This window comes from Portunus trituberculatus, chromosome 29 (genome assembly GCF_017591435.1).
Source record: "Portunus trituberculatus isolate SZX2019 chromosome 29, ASM1759143v1, whole genome shotgun sequence".
Taxonomy (NCBI): domain Eukaryota; kingdom Metazoa; phylum Arthropoda; class Malacostraca; order Decapoda; family Portunidae; genus Portunus; species Portunus trituberculatus.
In genome coordinates, this window is record NC_059283.1 from 9,138,995 (window position 1) to 9,161,686 (window position 22,692).

At 39.3% G+C, this 22,692-nt stretch overlaps 1 protein-coding gene across 3 annotated transcripts in view; it reads right to left on the minus strand.

Moving 5' to 3' along the window:
* Positions 1 to 22,692, minus strand: part of LOC123510408 (mitochondrial amidoxime reducing component 2-like) — a 73,122-nt gene that overhangs the window by 8,947 nt on the left and 41,483 nt on the right. For all 3 annotated transcript variants that reach the window (XM_045265574.1, XM_045265573.1, XM_045265575.1), the window contains exons 3-6: positions 22,261 to 22,410; positions 21,779 to 21,955; positions 20,797 to 20,968; positions 14,448 to 14,653 (exon numbers count right to left, since the gene is read on the minus strand). In XM_045265574.1, coding sequence (XP_045121509.1) covers positions 14,448 to 14,653; positions 20,797 to 20,968; positions 21,779 to 21,955; positions 22,261 to 22,410 — 705 coding nt within the window. The remainder of the gene's footprint in view (positions 1 to 14,447; positions 14,654 to 20,796; positions 20,969 to 21,778; positions 21,956 to 22,260; positions 22,411 to 22,692) is intronic.

The window sequence follows — 22,692 nt, forward strand, 5'->3', positions numbered from 1 at the left end:
TGATGAGAAATACTCTAGACAGAATGAAGCAAGAACTCAACAGAAAGGATAGAGTGATGATAGTTGGAGACTTTAATTGCAAAGAAATAGTGTGGGAAGACTACGAAGTGGTGAAAGGTGGTGAGTGGGCAGAAGAATTGTTAAAGGTAGCAACAAATAACTTGATGGCACAGTGGGTGAGATCACCAACAAGGTGCAGGGGACAAGATGTTGCAGCAAGGTTGGATTTGGTATTTACCAGGGCATCTCTAAAAGAGGAAATTGAACATGAAAGTCCCTTGGGAAAAGCGATCATGATGTCCTAAGCTTTGAGCTGGATACAGAATTAAGCACGAATAAGATTGTGGAACAGGGAGGAAAAATTAAATTATACTAGGGCAAATTATAACCATATAAGGGAGTTCTTTAATGAAATTGACTGGTCCGTGGTATACCAGGAAAGAGATATGCAATTGAAGTACGATAAATTTATGGATTTGTATAACTCTGCTGTGAAAAAGTTTGTGCCATATTACAGGAAGGGACTTTAAATAATAAACAGTGGTTTAATAGAAATTGTGAAGAAGCAAAAAAGAACAAAGAAAAGGCATGGAAGAAACTTAAGAAAAACAGTGATGTATTATCAAGGGAAGGCTACAAAATAGCAAGGAATAGATATGTTGAAGGAGAACAGCACAGAAGGAATATGAACAGAGGGTGGTGGAAAACTGTGATAGTGACCCAAAAATGTTTTACAAATTCATAAATGGAAAACTAAATAAAAGGGAGGCAATAAAAAAGGTAAAAAACGGGGAAGAAGTATATGAAGATGCTGGAGAGATAGCTGAAATTTTGAACGACAACTTTTGCAAAGTGTTTACAAAGGAGGAGCATTTTATGGGAGGAAGGCCTACGGAAATAAAGCAAATGCAGGACATCATGGTTACTAAGGAAGACGTAAGGAAAATTATAAGCAATCTGGATATTAATAAATCAATGGGGCCTGATGGCATATCTGGGAGGTTGCTAAAAGAATGTAAGGATCAATTGTTGAACCCCATATTTGATATTGTGGAAACCTCCATACGAACAGGATTAGTCCCGAAAGAGTGGAAAAGAGCTGACATTGTGCCTATATATAAGAATGGTAGTAGAATGGAACCGCTAAATTATAGACCAGTATCGTTGACTAGTATATTGTGCAAGGTATGTGAAGAAGTAATTAAAGCTAAGTGGAGTGAGTATCTAGAAAGTGAAAACATTCTGAGTGAAAGGCAGTTTGGTTTCAGAAAAGGAAAATCGTGTATCCAATTTATTATGTTTTTATTCAAGAGTGACTGACATACTGCAACATAGAGAGGGATGGGTGGATGCTATCTACCTGGACTTGAGAAAGGCCTTTGATAAAGTACCACACAATAGACTGATGTGGAAACTAAAGATGACTGGAGGAGTAAATGATAAACTAGCAAAATGGATGGAAAATTACTTAATGGGAAGAGAAATGAGAACAGTGGTGAGAGGAAGGAAGTCCGAGTGGAAGAAGGTAACCAGTGGAGTTCCACAAGGGTCAGTGCTGGGTCCCATCATGTTTTTGATTTATGTTAATGATATGCCAGTAGGAATTGACAGTTATATGAACATGTTTGCGGACGATACTAAAATTATGAGGAGAGTAAAGAATGTGGAAGATTGTAACAAGTTACAGGAAGATCTTGATAAAATATATGAGTGGAGTAAAGAGTGGCAGATGGAATTTAATATAGACAAGACCCATGTTATGAAAATGGGAAGAAGTAGATACAGACCAAACTGGGATTACAGACTGGGTGATGAGAAAATTAAAGAGACCAATGAGGAGAAAGACTTAGGAGTAACTGCAAAACACTTTGTCACCGGAGAAACACATTAACAAGATTTTTTGGAAAACATACAACATGCTTCAAAATATTGGCCTTGCATTCCACTACCTAGATGAAGGAATGATGAAGAAGATATTATGCACCTTAATAAGACCCCAGCTAGAATATGCAGCATGTGTCTGGTCACCGCATATGAAGAAAAATGTGAAGAAGGTAGAAAGGGTACAAAGGCTGGCAACAAGGATGGTACCAGGACTCGGAGTTAGACTATGAGGAAAGACTGAGGAAGCTGGGGCTGACCACATTAGAAGAGAGAAGAACAAGAGGAGACATGATAACTATGTATAAATTGGTGAACAAGATTGACATACTGGATAGAGAGTTGATAAAGGTGACCACAAGTAATTATCTCCGAGGACATGGAAAAAAGCTAATAAAGGACATCTGTCTAAATGACGTGAGAAAATACAGTTTCCCGCATCGTAGCATTGATAAGTGGAATAAACTGAGCAGTCATGTCGTTGAAGCGGTGTGTGTCACTCAGATGAAAGAGAGATATGACAGGAATGGACAAGGAGACAGGACACAGAGAGCTTAGCTCAGGCCCTGTAATACACAAATAGGTAAAACAAATAGGTAAATACACAAGAAAATTTAGTAAGAGAAATTGCAGAAAAAAAAGTGTAATTATTTTTGGCCTGAAAGAAAAGAATATTAAATATAGACCAAGGAGGGAAAAAGACAAAATGAAATCAGTAAAAGACCTACTAAAATATCTAAACGATGAGGATAGACAGAACTTAGAAGAGGAAGTAGAAGAAATCCATAGAATGGGACCATATCAAGAAGGAACAGTGAGACCAATTAAGATACTACTAAAATCACAAGCAGCAACAGAAGAAATACTATATAGAACGACAAAACTCAGAGAAACAGAAGGTTGCAAGATATATATATATATATATATATATATATATATATATATATATATATATATATATATATATATATATATATATATATATATATATATATATATATATATATATATATATATATATATATATATATATATATATATATATATATATATATATAAAGAAACATAGAAACGAAGAGGAAAGGAAGAGACACAATGAACTGGTGGCAGAAGCAGGGGAAAAAAATAATGAAAGGTCAGAGGAGGAGAAGGCATTTTTTTGGAGAATTATAGGAGACAGGATAAGGAACTGGTATATAAAAGAGAAGGAAGAGAAAAAAAATGGAGCAAGTTTAACTAAAAATGATAAGAACAAGAGATTAAAAATTATGTATATGAACATAGATGGGGTGTTATTAAGTAAATTAGAATTAAGAATTTACATAAAGAAAAAAGAACCAGATATTGTATGCCTGGTGGAAACAAAGTTAAATGAGGCAATATAAATAGACATAGATAAAAGGTATAATATATGGAGGAGAGACAGAGTAGGTAAAGGAGGAGAAGGAGTCATGATGATGTTAAGGAAAGAAATAGTGGTAAATCAAGTGGAGTTTAGGGAAGGAAAATCAGAAATACTGTATATCAAGATACATATTAATAAAAAGGAGTTAACAATCATTGCAACATATGTGCCACCAAAAACAAATTCATGGACCAATCAAGAATATAAAGACATGATAAATGACCCAATAAGGAGTCTTACGAGAATCATTAAAGAAAGGAGAAGAATGATAATAGTAAGAGATTTCAACTGTAAGGAGGTGGACTGGGAAAATTATGAAAGTGGTGTGGGGGAAGAAGCCTGGAGAGATAGATTTCTGAATCTAATAATAGATAATATGATGGTCCAAAGAGTAAAGGAAAACACAAGATTTAGAGGAAACAATGAGCCGGCGAGATTGGACCTAGTTTTTACAAGGGATATACAAATCAACGATGACCATGTAATATTATAATTGGATATAGAAGAGGGAAAGGAAGATAGAGACAAATCATACAAAGGAGACCGATTAAATTACAGAAAGGCTAATATTGAGAACCTCAAGAGCTATTTTAAAAATGTAAACTGGGAGGAGATGGAAAACTCACAGACTGTGTAAGAGAAGTATAACTTATTTTTGGAAATATACAAAACAGGAGTCAGGGAATATGTCCCAAAATATAGACCTAACGAAGAAGGAAAGAAAGATTGGTTTAATGCAAGGTGTGCTAGGGCAAAGGAGAAACGAGATGGAGCATGGAAAAGGTGGAGAAGAAACAGAAATCCAGAAAATAAGGAAAACTTCAAAACAGCAAGAAATGAATATGCTAAGGTGAGAAAGGAAGAAGAAAGGAACTATGAAAAAGACATTGTCGAAAAATGTAAGGAACAACCAAAATTGTTCTACAGATTCATAAATGGAAAAATAAGGCAAAAAGAAACAATAGAAAGGTTAAAAGGAGAGAACGGGATGGTGAAAGACCCAAAACGTATGGCAGAACTGTTAAATAGTAAATTTCAGGAGGTCTTTACTAAGGAATCCAAATTTGGAATACCACAGGGTAATAGAGAGACTGTCCATATGAAAGAGATTAAAGTAACCAAGCTTGAAATAAAAGAGTTGATGACGGAATTAGATGAGGAGAAGGCAATGGGACCGGATGGAGTCTCAGGCAGAATATTAAAAGAATGTAGAGAAGAACTAGCAAGTCCTATACAGTATACAACATTATAAAATGCTCAATAGAAAATGGAACAGTACCAGTAGAATGGAAAAGAGCTGAGGTGGTTTCCATATATAAGAGCGGAAGGAAGGAAGAACCTTTAAATTACAGACTGGTATCACTAACTAGTGTAATATGCAAGATGTGTGAAAGAGTAATAAAGAAACAATGGATTGAGTTTCTTGAAGACAACAAATTGTAAGATTAAATGAGTACTTACCAAGTATGAAGTTTGATCGTAATTTCACGAACATTCAACGACGTCACAGTGGTGTACGAGATGCCATGTTACCATTCCACCGTCAGTCAATTTTAGAGAGGAGGTTTGAGGAAGCAGTTACAAATTACCGCAAGGACCCTTCGCCCTAAAGTGAGGATCACAAAACAGACAGGGTAGAGAAGGAGGGCGTTGTACACCACTGTGACGTCATTGAATATTTGTAAAATTACAATCAAACTTCATACTTGGTAAGTACTCGTTTAATCTTACAATTTCACGTCACGAATTTCAACTGACGTCACAGCGGTAGCCAACGAGAGCTTTAGAGAGGTTCCTCAAACCTACTAAATTACAAATCCAGGTAAAAGACGAAATGCAATACTCACAACATTGGTAAGGAAAATACCAAAATAGGAAACATAAGTCCCATCACATGTGTTTCAGGACAGTATCACAAAAAATCCCAAGAACCTTCCACAGGGTACAGAAAAAAATTTTGTCCCTAAGTTTATGCCACAACCAAGTACATATAGTGTATATACTTCTTGAACATTATGGGACCCAATCCCTGGAAACTTACAGGAAAAAAAAAAAAAAAAAAATTCTTTCCCCACTTTGCAAACCTAAGAAGGGGGTCACAAACCCTTACAAAAGTTTACATGAGAAAAGAACAAAAGCATTACGACAAAACTACCCTAGCAAACTGGACCTGCTGGGCAAGAGGCTTCCGATAGTGTCGGGTAAAAGTAGACTCCCTCGCCCATCCAATGGTGGAGACTACTGTAGCAAGAGGCAACATCCGGGCTGCCTTACTGGAAGAGACTGACGTAGTAGAATGGGGAGAGAAGACAGTAATGTCAATGCTAGCAGCTCCCATCACGTCTCTCACCCAACGTTGCAATGTATCCCAGGAGGCCAACCGAACCGGAGGTCGTGTAGTCAGGAAAAAACCCGTAAGTGACCCACGGATGGAGCTAGTCCTATCTAGATAATGCTTGATGGTGTCAACAACACACAAGCGGCTGTCATGTGGGTAGGCATAAAAAAACAAGCCTGACATGTGGACCCCAGGACGAGAGGTTTTTAATAAGTCTCCAATCCCAAAACCAACCTGAGACTCTGTGACTGACATGTTTCTAAGATCTAGTAAATGTAAGGTCTGACCACGGTGGCCTGACAACAAAAGCATAAGAATAACTAGTTTCCTTGACAACTGAAGAAGAGACAAGTCCACAGTATGGCCAAGACCACAGATATAATCCAACACTACCTGAGGATCCCAAGTTGTATGGGAGCGTGGAAGAGAAGGTCTCTCTAAGAAAACTGCCTCATAAATCGAGACTAACGGATGTTGTCCTGCAGGATGACCATTAATAGTAGCAATAGCAGAGATGGCTGAATGGATTGTATTCATGGAGCTGTATCCCCGACCTGTGCTGCGTTGATATTGTAACAAAAGGTGATCCAACAGGATACTCACAGGTGGCTGAAACGGATCAGTTTCCCTTCGGAGGCAAAACAACAACCAGCTGCTGATATGCGGCCTATATTGTGTCCTAGTACTAATTCTCCAGGAACGAAGGAAAAACTGGGCAACCTCCTGCGAAAGGCCACGACGCATGAATGCTGCCCGGAAAGCACCTTCGCTGTCAAAACCAACCTCTGAGCTCGAGGGTGTGTTCGAGTTGGTTGTTGAGGGAGAAACAGAGCAAAACTGGATCGGCTACCAACAACTGAAGGGCCGTTGGAAACCACACTTGTGTCGGCCAGAGTGGAAGAATCATCAGAGCTGTCGCTTTGACGTCCTGTAGTTTCCGGAGAACTCTGGAGACAATGCTGAAAGGTGGAAATGCATACAAGCTCTTACCACCCCAATCCAAGGTGAAGGCATTAGTGCACATAGCAGATGGGTCTGGCTTCCAGGAGACATAGGCAGGAATTGAGCATTTAAACGAGTGGCAAAAAGATCGATAACTGGAGTATAAAAAAGCTGACAAATTCTGTTAAAAAGATCGGGTTGTAACATCCACTCACCATCCATCCTACTAACTCTGGACTCCACGTCAGCTGTCACATTGTACAAACCCTGTATATGCTGTGCTGACAGGGTAATATTCCTAAATGCAGCCCACTCATAAATCTGCACTGTATGGGCATGAAGATTAGGTCTTGTACTGCCACAACGATCTATACAAGCAACTGCAGTAGTGTTGTCAGAATGGAGTCGAATATGGGAGCCAAACCTATCCCTACAAAGGGACTGCAAGCACAACAAAATGGCCTTCAACTCTAGGATCTTTATATGATCCAGCTCCTGGGCCCAGTGACCTCCAGTTGTGACATGTCCCATTGAAGCACCCCAACCAGTCAGACAGGCATCTGTAAACAACTCACAATCTGGGGGAAAAGAGAGGAGAGACTTCTCCTGAAAGTCTATATTGACCACCCACCAAGTGACCAAATGATGGGTATGACAATCCAAAGAAATAAACTTGTCAAAATCACCACAGGACCAGGCGAGACCCTGGTCTCGAATCAACTCCAGATACCTGTAATGGAGAGGAGCTAACTCTACTGCAGGTGCAGAGGCCACTGTCAAACCAATAAAAGATGATAAGTCCCGTAAAGTGACATTACCCTTAAGTAGCAGCAAGCCTTGTTCCTTAATGCGCTCCTTCCTACGAGATGTTAAGGTGGTAGTCATGGCGACAGAGTCCAACACCACACCATGGAACGTAACCTTCTTTGTAGGCTCCAGAACCAACTTCCGCACATTGACAGTGAGACCCAGGGAATCAAAGAAATGCAAGGCATAGCTGACCTGAGCCTGTAAAATCTCTACTGATGAAGCAATGAAAAGACAGTTATCCAAATAACATAACACAACCATCCCAAGGGATCGCAGGTGGAAAAAGACAGGTTTCATTAACTTTGTAAAAATGCGAGGGGCAGAAGATAACCCCTGCGGAAGGCAAATAAATCTGTAATAACGGCCCTTCCACATAAACTGTAGCCATTTCCTGTCCTCAGGCCTAACATAAATGGAGTAATAAGTATCCTTAAAATCCACTGTAACAAAGAAACAGTTAGGGTAAATTAAGGGTATGACATCCTTCAATGTATCCATCTTAAAATGTAAGTAAGGTACATGAAAATTAAGGTATTTTAAACTTAGAATGACTCTTGCTGGGCCAACTGGCTTGATGATAGGAAAAACATTTGAAAAGAAACCATGAACATCAGGTAAACAAGGCTCCACAATTGACTGAAAAGGAAGTGATGTAAAGCATTGTCCAAAGCCCAATCATCGGCTTGAGACAGGGTTAGAGGATGAGGAAGTACAGTCTGAATAGGCAAAGACACAAAAGCAAGAAATTCCCCCTCACCACATCATAAATCCAGGAATCTCGAGTCAGAGACCTCCACATGGAGTCAGTAGAAATAATCTTACCTCCTCTAAAATTATCAGGAGTATTAACTAATTGTGGAATTGAGGAACTCACCAGAGGGGTTAGTGCTGGTGTAGTTTCAGCCTATGCATCCCCCTCCCTTGGAGAGGCCGCTGGCTGAAAAAAGGCCGGGTCTGAGAACAAGGGCGGGACTGGTAGTGAGCCTGAGAGGGATGGTGTGATGACCGTGAAGAGGAAGAAAACCTCTTGCCAGACGTCTTGGAGGAAGGGCGGAAAGCCCAACCGACCTGCCTTGTGGATCTCCTCACACTTGCGGGTCACATCAAAGGGAAATAACTCCTGCTGACCCACCTCACACTCCCATTTGCAGAGATCGACCATGGTCGAGTCACAGACATGGATTCAGGCAACATCCTTCTGCAACTGGTTGAGATAATTCACTGCTGAAGTAAGAAGGCGCAAACAACTATTAAGGCCATCTAAATAACACGACAAGCTCTTACCCTTCTTTTGACCAATATCATTAACACACACAGCAATGGGAACTATTGCCTTTGTCAACAGGCAGTTAGTCTGGAAAAGCTTGGCATCTACCAGCCTTCCATTCACACTCATGGCCTTGGTTATAGCCGCGTTTGTCACAGGCGTTGTGAGGTTTGGCACATTACTCGGGAGCTTAATCTTTGTACACGTTAACTTCACACTCTCAGACACAGGCCGTCGGCGAAGGCTGGCATTGACGATAGTGGCCAAGCTGTCGGCGAGCGGCTCTCCCTTCTCCTCCTCACCATGGAAGTGGCCAGAAAGGTCACCCAAAGCCCTCAGAAAATCTTCAACCACATCATCGTCACAGGTGAGGTGGTCTAACCCGTCAAGAGGGTCCAGCTGACTAGCAGGGGCAACCCCCGCCTCGTCTTCAGATGACGAGAGGGCATGAAAACCACTAAAGTCATTCCCGGTGTCCGTAGATGCATCTGGCGGTGCCGGGGTCCTGTTCAGCTTGTCAATAAGGCCCAACACTAAGCTAGACAGCCTATCCAGGGCAACTCTGTCCTCAAACACAGCAGACTCTGACGTGGCGCCTGCCGAGCTCAGCCCCAGGAGTGATGGTGGTGAAGCGCAAGGTGGAGGAGGAGTGGAATCATCCACCGAGCACCGCTTCCTTTTCTTCCCATCTGAAGACGACGAAAGGGAGGGGGGCGGAGGAAGAGACTGCTCTGTGCCCGACATCACACTGCTCAATAAAAGAGACAGAGACAAGACGGTCATAATACACCATATGGTGTCACCGTAAGGCGGCATTAACCCCCGTACAAACTCCACACTGCTTGTCTATCAGAAAAATGTAGTCCATCGATGTGCTTTTCACCCACAGTCAACTTAGGACTGTATAGGAGAAAGCTTATCCAACGAAACGTTGCTTGGAGTAAAACGGAGCAAAAGCGGCTAAATGTGTGACTGCAAGGAGGTAGCAACTGATTGACGGTGGAATGGTAGCATGGCATCTCGTTGGCTACCACTGTGACTTCAGTTGAAATTCATGACGTGAAATTATTATCAAATAGCCAATTTGGTTTTAGAAAAGGTCAGTCGTGTGTAACAAATTTATTGAGTTTCGACTCTAGAGTAGTTGATAAAGTACAAGAGAAAGAGGGATGAATTGACTGTATTTATTTAGATTTTAAAAAAGGCATTTGATAAAGTGTCACATGAAAGATTACTATGGAAGTTAGAGAAGAAGGGTGGCTTAAAAGGAAGCACATTGAGATTGATGGAAAATTACTTGAGGGAAAAGAAATAAGGACGGTAGTTAAAGATATGAAGTCCAAGTGGAGAGCAGTAGACACAGGGGTCAGTATTGGCGCCAATACTTTTTCTCATATATATAAATGACATGCCACAGGGAGTGAACTGTTACATAAATCTGTTTGCAGACGATGCGAAACTGTGCAGAGTCATAAAACAAAAAGAGGATTGTGAAATACTGCAAGAAGACTTAAACAAGATCTGGAAATGGAGTAAAAAATGGGAGATGGAATTCAATGTGGATAAAAGCCACATCATGGAAATGAGAAAAAGTGAAAGACGACCAGTGGGAATCTATACGATGGGAGATGGAGCAGAATTAGAAAAAGTAAAAAACGAAAAAGGACTTGGGAGTGACGATGGAAGAAAACAATCAACCAGTAAGCCATATTGATTGAATTTTCAGAGAGACATATAATTTGCTAAGGAATATTGGATTAGGTTTTCACTACATGGACAAAGAAATGATGAAGAAATTGATAAGTACTAAAATAAGACCCAGATTGGAATATGCAGGAGTTGTGTGGACCCATAAAAAGAAACACAAAGAAATTAGAGAGACTACAAAAAATGGCTACAAGACTGGTTCCAGAATTTGAAGGGATGACATATGAGGAGAGACTAAAAGCTATGATCTACCAACCCTGGAACAAAGAGAGGCAGGGGATCTGATACAAGTTTATAAATTGATTAACGGAATGGATCAAGTGGATAATGAGAAACTAATCCTGAGAGAAGAATATGACACTAGAAGCACAAGATCGCATAGTAAGAAACTGAGGAAGGGAAGATGTCTGAGAGATGTTAAAAAATATAGTTTCCTGCAAAGATGTGTTGAGACATGGAACAGTTTGAGTGAAGAAGTGGTGTCAGCAACGAGTGTGCATAGTTTTAAAGAAAAATTGGATAAGTGTAGATATGGAGACGGAGCCACACGAGCATAAAGCCCAGGCCCTGTAAAACTAAAACTAGGTAAATATACACACACACACACACACCCACACACACACACACACACACACACACACACACACACACACACATAGTGTAGTGGTTAGCACGCTCGACTCACAATTGAGAGGGCCCGGTTCGAGTCCCGGAGCGGCGAGGCAAATGGGCAAGCCTCTTAATGTGTGGCCCCTGTTCACCTAGCAGCAAATAGGTATGGGATATAACTCGAGGGGTTGTGGCCTCGCTTTCCCAGTGTGTGGAGTGTGTTGTGGTCTCAGTCCTACCTGAAGATCGGTCTATGAGGTCCGAACTCGCTCCATAATGGGGAAGACTGGCTGGGTGACCAGCAAACGACCGAGGTGAATTACACACACACACACATACACTCCCTCATAGCTCTGAGGTAAAGGATCTAAGTGTGTTGGCCATCATGGCTGGCATAGGTTTGAACCCCACGAGGGGATGATCACTTCTTATACAAGCCAATGAAAAATGATGTGTAAATTTGGGACTTTTTTTTTTTTTTTTTTTTTTTTTTACGTAGGGAAGAGGGCCAGCCAAGGGCAAAAAATATAAAGTTAATAAAAGGCCCACTTGAGTGCTGGCTCTCTAAAAAGTGTAAAAAGTGCCAAAACCATCAGCCAGAATTAGGGGAGCAAATGCCTCGATACCTCCCTCTTAAAAGAAGACAAGTTGTAGGAATTCGGAAATACAGATGCAGGGAGGGAGTTCCAGAGTTTACCAGTGAAAGGGATGAATGATTGACAGTACTGGTTAACTCTTGCATTAGAGAGTTGGACAGAATAGGGATGAGAGGAAGAAGAAAGCCTTGTGCAGCGAGGCTGCAGGAGAAGGGGAGACATGCAGTTAGCAAGATCAGTAGAACAGTTACCATGAAAATAGCGATAAAAGATAGAAAGGGATGCAACATTTCGGCGGTGAGAAAGAAGCTGAAGACAGTTAGTGAGACGAGGGGAGTTGATGAGACGAAGAGCTTTCGATTTCACCCTATCAAGCAAAGCTGTGTGACTGGAACCCCCCCAAACATGCGAAGAGTACTCCATACAGAGACGGATAAGGCCCTTATACAGAGTAAGCAGTTGGAGGGGCGAGAAAAACTGGCGGAGACGCCTCAAAACACCTAACTTCATAGAAGCTGTTTTAGCAAGAGATGAGATGTGTAGTTTCCAGTTAAGATTATAAGCAAAGGACAGACCGAGGATATTCATTCTGGAAGAGGGAGACAGCTGAATGTCATTCAAGAAGAGGGGATAGTTGTCTGGAAGGTTGTGTAGAGTTGATAGATGGAGGAATTGAGTTTTTGAGGCATTGAAAACTACAGTAAGACCCCACATTTAGCGATCCTATTAGTCTGCCAAAACCATCGCTAACTTGAAATTTCGCCAAATTTGAACACTACTTTAAATAGGGAAAAATACCAATCAGTCTTTCGTCCACTCAAAGTCCCCATTTCGAGTCCTCATTTACAGCTGCAACATCGACACCTTCACGAGAATCAGCACCCCCTGAACCACTAGTGGAGGCCATGGTGATAGCGAAACCCGCTAAACAGTGAGGATAGGAGCACAAAAAATGAATTCACATGCTGGATTAACACACACAATAGCTCAAGTGTCGAGCGGGAATGCCGGAGGCGCTGTGGGGCTGACGTCATGGCCAAACAGACACGTAATTGGCTCAGAGTGAGCGGGAGGCGGGACAGTGTAGCACGGTACATTCGCTAAATATGAGAGAAAATCACTAAACTTGAGGGCTTGGCCTTTTTCCAGACAGTCGTTAAATAAGGGTTTCGCTAAGCTGGATTTCGCTAAATTCGGGGGCTTACTGTACTAGATTTTCTCTGCCCCAATCAGAAATCTTAGAAAGATCGGAAGTCAAGCGTTCCATGGCGTCCCCGCATGATCTGTTGACTTCCTGAAGGGTTGGTCGTCTCTGAAAGAACATGGAAAGATGTAGGGTGGTATCATCAGCGTAGGAGTGGATAGGGCAAGAAGTTTGGTTAAGAAGGTCATTAATAAATAATAGAAAGAGAGTGGGTGACAGGACAGAACCTTGAGGAACACCAATATTAATAGGTTTAGGAGAAGAACAGTAGCCGTCTACCACAGCAACAATAGAGCGGTCAGAAAGGAAACTTGAGATAAAGTTGCAGAGAGAAGGATAGAAGCCGTAAGAGGGCAGTTTTGAAATCAAAGCTTTATACCAGACTCTATCAAAAACTTTTGATGTCTAACGCTATAGCAAAAGTTTCACCGAAATCTCTAAAAGAGGATGACCAAGACTCAGTAAGGAAAGCCCGAAGATCACCAGTAGAGCGACCTTGACGGAAGCCATACTGGCGATCAGACAGAAGATTGTGAAGTGCCAGATGTTTGAGAATCTTCCTATTCAGGATAGATTCAAAGACTTTAGACAAGCAAGAGATTAAAGCTATAGGACAGTAGTTTGCAGGGTTAGAACGGTCACCATTTTTAGGAACAGGCTGAATGTAGGCGAACTTCCAGCAGGAAGGAAAGGTAGAAGTCAACAGACAAAGTTGGAAGAGTTTGGCCAGGCAAGGTGCAAGCACGGAAGCACGGTTTTTGAGAACAATAGGAGGGACCCCATCAGGTCCATAAGCTTTCCGAGGGTTTAGGCCAGCAAGGGCATGGAAAACATCATTACGAAAAATTTTGATTGTAGACATGAAATAGTCAGAGGGAGGTGGAGAGGGAGGGATAAGCACAGAATCGTCCAAGGTGGAGTTGTGAACAAAGGTTTGAGAAAAGAGTTCAGCTTTAGAGACAGAAAAGATGGCAGTGGTGCCATCAGGATGAAATAAAGGAGGGAAAGATGAAGTGAAGTTATTTGAGATGATTTTGGCTAGATGCCAGAAGTCACGAGGGGAGTCTGAGTTTGAAAGATTTTGACATTTTCTATTTATGAAAGAGTGTTTGGCAAGTTGAAGAACAGACTTTATAAGAACACAGAGATTTGATGATAAGGCCTTCAGTTCATGACAAGTAAAATTTCACACATCCCAGTTGTATGGTGATGTATGATTCAGATGCACAGAAACAAGTATGTGACCACTGGCTACATGAAAAATTTCCACCTTATTCCCTTGTCCTAGCATGCATTCTCCTGCCATTAGCAACACATAGGGGAGTGTTATGCACTTTCTATATATATGATTATCATGACCCATGTAATTTATATAATGTTCTCTTTCAGGTTGCTATATCAAGTACTGTAATATAGACATGTTTGTTGTGTTTGGTATTGTATGCTTTAACTTGAAAACAATCACCTTTTGACAAGGATCACAGAACCTATCCCTCCATTTTTCCCCCATAAGTTATGTTTCGTTATTTGACAATTCAAATGGAACCTAACTTCTTGCAGTATTATTGTCTAACAATTATTTTTCTCTAACTCTTGTGTTTTCTGAGACCTATGCCACATGCCTTTCAAAACAAGATGAATGGAACTGCTAATACAGAGGAGAATTTACCTTCAAGAATATTGCATACCTTGAACATGGCACAGTATTTCTGAAGACAGTATCACCAATCTTAACATACTGCCACTCATCCTCATCATAAGGTTTCTTGATTCCCTCTATCAAAATGTTTGGCCGGAAATCCTCAGCAGCAATCTTGGAACTTACTCTAGTTTGTAGATCTGCCACGCTCTCTGCAGTCATGAGCATATACCCACCAAAATCTGCATACAAGGACTGTAAGGAAATGGTTACCAAAATAAGAGTGGCTTAAATGTAATGAAAAGTATAAAAGTAAGTTAGCTGCAAAGACAGTTCAAGCAACATTTAAAGATAAGACAATATGACATGGGAGAACAGGAGACTGTATGTAAACATGACTTACTAACAACTAAGTAACACTTATCATGTAGTACAGATAATACAAAAAATGATACAAGATCATGTTAAAGACAAACAATTTATATCTATAAGGTCAAGAAAATAAAGCAAGGAAGCATAAGGGATTAAAGGTGAAAGTGTCCAATATGACCAACATTCTTTTGGATAAAGAAAAGGGGAAAATATATGAAAAATAATATAAATAAATTTATCTACAGTCAACTCTCGATTAACGCAAATTTGAATAACGTGCTTTCGATTTAATGTGACTTGACACGTAAGGATATGTGATTAAATAATGCGATCTATTCTATTTACCATGGGTTAATTTGACTCGATAACATCATGCATATCCTAGCTACTTCTGGCAGGAACTGCACTGAAATACTCTAGACTGGGACCCAAGAAACTTAACAGGGAACGGAGCAATTTCTGGCCGCGAGATAGTATCCATCAACGTATAGAGGGACATCATTGCCATGATAACTAAGTTGTTAGCAGGGTGATGATAACACCAACCCCCAAGGAGATGTTACTGTCTTGTATATACATTAAATGGTCATAAAACAACATTTTTATTAGCTTTTTACAAGCTTTACCACCAAGAAAGGGTTGTTTTATGAAGCACAAAGTGAAATCTTGCATGGAACACCAAAAACAAAAGCAGATGAGGAAGCAACATATTTGTTCGCCACTTATTGGTGTCGGCTGTTGCTTCTTCTTCTTGTGATCCATTAACTTCTTCATTACGGGCAACAGAAAACTGCTCCTGGCATTATATCCAGGATGGATGACGGTGAAGAGATACTTGACTCAGGTAGCTCTCTCTCTCTCTCTCTCTCTCTCTCTCCTCCTCCTCCTCCTCCCACAACAGAAAAGATGATGGCAGTAAGCAATTCTTCATAATAGGGATGTAAAATAAGAAATATACCCACACAAATTTTATAGAAAAAAAATTGTAGTTTGCCTTCTCAAGGCCATTTCTGAAGATTGAAAACAAGAGAAAACATCAACTTTTATGGTAAACCAATCTATTGATACCATAAAATTTTTCTAAAAATATAATTATTTCCAGCATGACATCAGTACTGTGCTTATCCTGATACAAAAGTCGTACACCTTTATAATAATGATGAAAGTCAAGCATGCCATCATATAAAAAACGATCTACATTCTGAAAAATCTCATACAGCGTCTGGAAAAGAAAACACCATCTTCGCAGAAAGCAGCCATGACGCAATATGCACATCATTGGATATGTCACAAGTGCCCTATGTGTTGAGAGCGTTAAGCTTGTGACTTGCTTTCACCACAATATTTGTGTTTCCACTCCTCTAATGCCAACTATAATGGATTTCATATCTTTGTATTCATATATGATCATGCCTTGATTCTGTGACACTGAGTTATAGTGAACTATTATTAAAATACCACATCTGTCTGGACAAACTTTTCTCTTTATAATTTCATCTGGCAGAGGAGGAATCAGTGGAGCATGCAGTTCTCACATACAGTAAGTAAGTGAAGCAAAATCTGGGTATGAGTTAGAATTACATGCCACTGATTCTTCCTGTCAGATGAAGTTACAAAGAGAAATATTAATGCCATGTGTGAGGGATATGTATCTAAACCAGCCATCCTGTAACAAGTACACTTTGCCAGTCTTGTTAATATGTTTGTGATAATGTCTATGGTACTGCACCATTTGTTAAGCCTGCCAGCCTCATTTGTCCAGCCATTGGTTCCTCCTTCTTTCTCCCCCTTGTACCTGGGGGTTCCGAGGTTACCTGTCAGCCTGGCCGGTGCACCAACACCAGACATGAGTTCATGGCCACTCAAGGTGCTCCTCAGGTCCTCTACTCTGAGCTTGGATCACCATTTCACCAGGAAAGCTGCAATTTGGGCTGCTTGCTGTTTTCTCTTGCTTTGAGTGGCCTAACCATCACCACTGTTGTTTCCCCCTGCATTCCTGATTATGGACTTCACTTCCTTGGCCTTCTGTTGAGTGGATTCTTACCAGTGAACCTAACTCTGGTAACTCAGCAGACCAACACTTGTTCACAGTGGTTTGATTGATTCGTGGTCATTTTGTAGTCTTATGTCGTGTTTTCCTCTCCAAAGGGCTGTTAACCCTTTTGCCACAAGGGCAATTTTATTACCTTCACCCCACAATACAAGCCCTCCTGCAGACCACTGAACCTACTTAACTTGTCTTTTTACCTATTTTTTTTTTTTTCAAACATTATGAAAATATATTTTGCTTAACACATACCAGACACTTCGATGAAAGTGGTCCGGATAGCTTGGTTTAGGTTAGGCTAGACTGTGTAAAGTTAGGTAAGGTTTACATATGGAAAAAAATAATACCTAACATAACATATCCTAAGCTAACCTTCATTTATATGTCTAGTGTGTGTTGAGCAAAAAATATCAAAATGTACATAAAAGTGGATGAAAAAAGCAAGTTGAGTGGGTGGATGTGTAGTGGCTTGGGGGGTTGTAGGAGGGGTTATATTGCAGGGAGTAGCAAATAACACTTTCTTTTCCCTGTAGTGGAAATAAACACTAGTGCCCTCTCGTTCATCCATTTACCTAGGCTATCTACCACTTCACTGTCAAATATATATGTGAAGGCTTCACGTGAGCATGTAAAAGGAGGCACAGACATGGTAGACAGGTTGGCAGGGTCAAGGTCGTCAGCATTGGCACTAAACTGGGACCAGGTCTGACCATGTGTCACTGAACAAATCAGACATGAGAAGCCACCTGTGGTCCATTATGGGCTCAATTTCATCCATAAAATCATCTTCACTCTCCTATTCACAGTCACTTTCATCATTATCATCACTTGCATCATCACCAGGAAGGTACTCAAAATCAGAGTCAGAAGGCTTGGTTTCACTTATGGTGGTAAAAAAAAAAAAAATAAATAAATAAATTCACTCAGGCACACTACAAACCAATATGGCTACTAGAAAGTCCACACAGGCAGTGTAGATCAGTTCAAAATGAGTACATAAATCAAACTGAGGAAGACTCCTGACTTGCTAAGAGGCTGTGACATAGGCCTAAAGCAACATACTAATTGGTTACTAGAATAGTGGGAGGTGCATCTGTGCAATCATACAAGGCCTCAAGCTGTAATACAAGCATTTGATTTTTCTATAGAAATCCCATTGCCAATCTTGTACACACATATGAGCTTGTATGTGTGTACAAGGAACCAATTCTCATACATGTGTACAATCTCGTATTGAAGGAGTTAAAGCATTCCTGGTTATAACATCTGATATCTGAGGGTGAGAGATCGAGGTCTCCTATTTTCTCTCACACTGCAGGAAGTGGCATTTCAATAGTAGTTCACTATCACTCAGTGCCACGGAGTCAAGATGATCCTCATGGTATGATCATATATGAATACAAAGATATATCAATTATAGCAAAAAATAGAAAAGCAGAAATGCAAATATTGTGGTGAAAGCAACACACAAGCTTAAGGGGTCACAAGAAGAAGTGACTGACGCTGAAAGGTGGTGTTCTATGCAAGATTTGACCTAATAATGTATTAATAGTTTTTTTTTTAAAGGTTTGAGTAACAAAATTCCCAAAATAGGCTGACTTTCCCGGTGGCCAACAACATAACCCGTCCTCCCCTATATTAACATTGTTTTCAATGGGAAATTATGTTTCAATTTATCGACTGGTTTAAAGATACCTACATGTCACCATGATACCCAGATGCTAGGTACATACACCAAAGATGCACTGGGGTAGTGATATGGGCCCTAATATGGGTACCACTATGAATAAAACTGTCTGTGCCACTAATGGGTGGAAGCTTAACAGCACTTCCAATACTCTTCAAGTTACCTACAGGCACTATAGGCCAGGACATAAAAAAAAATATATATACAGTGGAGACTCAGTATTCGAACTTAATTAGTTCCAAATGACTGTTCGAGCATTAAAAAGTTTGAGTATTGATACCTATAAATCAGGTAATTCATTCCAATCTTAGGAAACCTCAAGTTTATAAAAACTTCTATGTATTTTTTTTTTTACAATTTTGATTTGTACATACCGTAGTGAAGGCTGGTGATGAATAATGTAGGAGAAGAGGAAAAAAGGGTGAGGAAGGGGAGGGAGGTCGCCAAAAGATGAGTCACCATGAAAACGTCTTTGTAAAGTTAAATTTCTCCTGGTGCGCTTACTGTGAATCCACCAATGGAGTGCTGTGGCTCACTAACACTTGCACTCTCACCAGATTCCTTATTTTCATCCCTAATAAATCTTTCTGGTGCCATTATAAGTTTCTAAATAAAAAAATTACCGAACAGAATGCAGAAAAATGTTGTTTTTCTCAAGACTGAGGTAGGACTAGGGATGTGCACAGGCATCCAGTATACCAATATTACAGTATCAGAACCGTACAGTGGCAGCTGTGAGAAGGAAGATGACAGAGCTTTGTATACAACCTAATGTACTGCTGTTTGATTACTAGATATTTTCACCATTAATAAGCCTTTGTTGTTAATGTAAGTTTATCAATGGAAAACTACAGATAGAATGCAGGAAAATATTATTCTGATGACCACGGAAGCACAAGTCACAACTGATGAAGGGGGAAGGGGCAGGCCAGGGAGCCTTTGTTTTACAACCAAGGGTGTGGATGTTCGACTATCAGGTATTTTTTTTAGTATTAAATCGAACTTTTGTGTTCAAGCATTGAAAAGTTTGAGTATTTAGATGTTCAGGTATTGAGTCTCCACTGTGTGTGTGTGTGTGTGTGTGTGTGTGTGTGTGTGTGTGTGTGTATATATATATATATATATATATATATATATATATATATATATATATATATATATATATATATATATATATACAGTCAACCCTCGGCTATCGCGACTTCAGCTATCGTGCTTTATTGCTATCACGCACCCATGAAAAGCTGCTAAAATTTCATTATCGCGACCTCAGATGCCTGCTATCGCGCGCCCAGCCATGACGTCATGGGGTATCTGAGCGCTCATTGGCCAAAACCGATACCAGAATTTTGGCCGATTCCGATACCGATACCGATACCACCTAATTGGGCAGATACCGATACTACTATCGATACTGATACTACCGATACCGATACTACTACTTATAGTGATTACTGCACTGGACACCAGGATGAGTTGGTGGACAGCGATCCTTATCAGATGGGATACTTTGTTTTGGGGGATGCTGTAAGTCCTTCTGAAAACGTTTGTGAAATAGGAAAAATTCTAGAAGCTTTTTGAAGCCATTTGCAAAGGTAAATTACTCAGTAATCAATATCTTATATCGAATATATCACTAAGTAGTAAATTCCTTTTAGGTATCGTAAGTATCGGCATAAAATAAGACGATACCGCCGATTCCGATACCGATACCGATGCATCGGTACATCTCTAGTAAAATTTAATACAATGAGCTGATGTAATTTTTTTTTTTATGTTTTAATTGGTACCAATGGATTATACAGTAATTTAAAAAGAAGCAAAAATGAGAGATATTAGGAGTAAAATTTGTGGTTGCGGTACCAATAACAATTTTCACCATTAGTTGTTCAATTCGGCTATCGCGTTTTCGGCTATAGCGCGGCTATTTCGGCCCCAATTGGGCGCGATAGCCGAGCGATAAGTGTATATATATATATATATATATATATATATATATATATATATATATATATATATATATATATATATATATATATATATATATATATATATATATATATATATATATATATATATATATATATATATATATATATATATATATATATATATATATATATATATATATATATATATATATATATATATATATATATATATATATATATATATATATATATATATATATATATATCAAACTACATAATCCACACTCTTAGATAAATAACTACTTAAACTCTTTCTTTAGGTTAATTATCAAGCACAAAGCCACTATGATTTTGTCCTCACATGATCATCTGTCCTCAAAAGAGGACATGAAGACTCCAAAGGATGGTTGGACACACGGTCAGCAGGCAGGTCAGCATGATATAGGAGTTTGCATTTGCGAAGCAGAATCTTTTGAAGCCATAAGGAGACATTCTTCCCACAATCCAAGCCATAAGTATCTTCACCCCAGATGCTGCATGAAGTTTAAGATCTTGAATCATTAAAGTGAATAAAATGCACTCTGTAAGTCTGAATGCTTAAAGATAAAGTAATAACTATATATCCATGATGAGAAGGACAGAATTTAAACTTAGAATAAGAAAGAATTAAGTAAAAGATCTGAAAGGCCACTGATGAAAAATACCCACACATGCAAGTTAACTCATGACAAATGCTTCCCTTTGCGACTATCACTAACAGAATGTAATTTCTGTAAGATACCAAATATTGAATATAAACATATTTTCTATAAATGGTGCAAGCATGGAAGCAAAAAGAGAATATATAAAAAGGCAGATCTTTGCAAGGATAAAAAGTAACATGATGAACTGGTGACATAGGCAAGAAAATTTTACTTGCATAGAGAGAGTGAGAGAGAGAGAGAGAGAGAGAGAGAGAGAGAGAGAGAGAGAGAGAGAGAGAGAGAGAGAGAGAGAGAGAGAGAGAGAGAGAGAGAGAGAGAGAGAGAGAGAGAGAGAGAGAGAGAGAGAGAGAGAGAGAGAGAGAGAGAGAGAGAGAGAGAGAGAGAGATAGCAGTTTGTAGAATGGTAATGATATGAAACACTATTTTGATATAAACATAAAATGAGGATTGAATAAGTGCTAAAATAGTAAAAGCATACCTTCCATAAAATAAAAGGGGCAAACATTACAGTATCCAGGGAATACAGCAAGACTGTTAAGAGACTCTGATACAATGAGTAAGATAAGAAAGGAAAAATTAGGTAATAAGACTTGCTGCTTATAGTAAGGGGGGAGATAGGATCTGTTACTAGTTACACACTTTGTTTTGAGACGTATGGAATTTTTCTCTACTTCTTTAGTGTCCACATGTAGTGCCTCCATCCCAGGAAAATTAAGAGTCAATATATTGTCTTCAAAGGTAGCCTCTATCAGCACAGTTGAAGGCACCATACGCCCAGTAATCATTGTTCCCTTCTCAGTGGCAATTATAAATGATCTGGAAATAAGAAAAAATTCAAGTCTCTTTTATATAAGTAGTGATTATATGATATGATATTACTTAAAAAAAAGAGTAAGGATCTTTTTCTGGATACACCATAGAAATGGAAGAAAAGAGACTTAAATAAAAACTTCTTACATTACTTCATAGATATAAAATACAGCATAAAATTGTTTACATGTTTTTTAATACATATGTGTCCATTTTTTCGTTAACAATAAGAGACTAAACTGAAACTTGTTCACACATTTTATTCTCTTGTATTGATTACTAATCTCCCTCAAAGCACTGACTTCATGTACCTGTCCCTTGCTGTTTTATAGACCAGTCCCCTGAAGTGAGCTTGTGCAGAGTCAACAGAAAGTCCTTTGCATGACTTGACAGGATAAACAAATACCTTTTTCACTTTACCAACACACTCCCATTTCATCTGCTTCAACTGCTCCAAGTCCCTGGAAGCAAATACTTGAGCTATAATGATTTTCATATTGTATCAATTACTCTATTCTTGTTTAAATTTACTTTTTAAATTCCAATCCAAGTGCTGGAAGATCATATTTTAATATAATGATGATAATAATGATGATGATAATAATAATAATAATAATAATAATAATAATAATAATAATAATAATAATAACAAAGTTATGTAATACTACATACAAGCAGTTCTATACTTCTACTCTGAAACTTAAACACAAATGATTGAATGCAACAATCTAATAATGTTAATT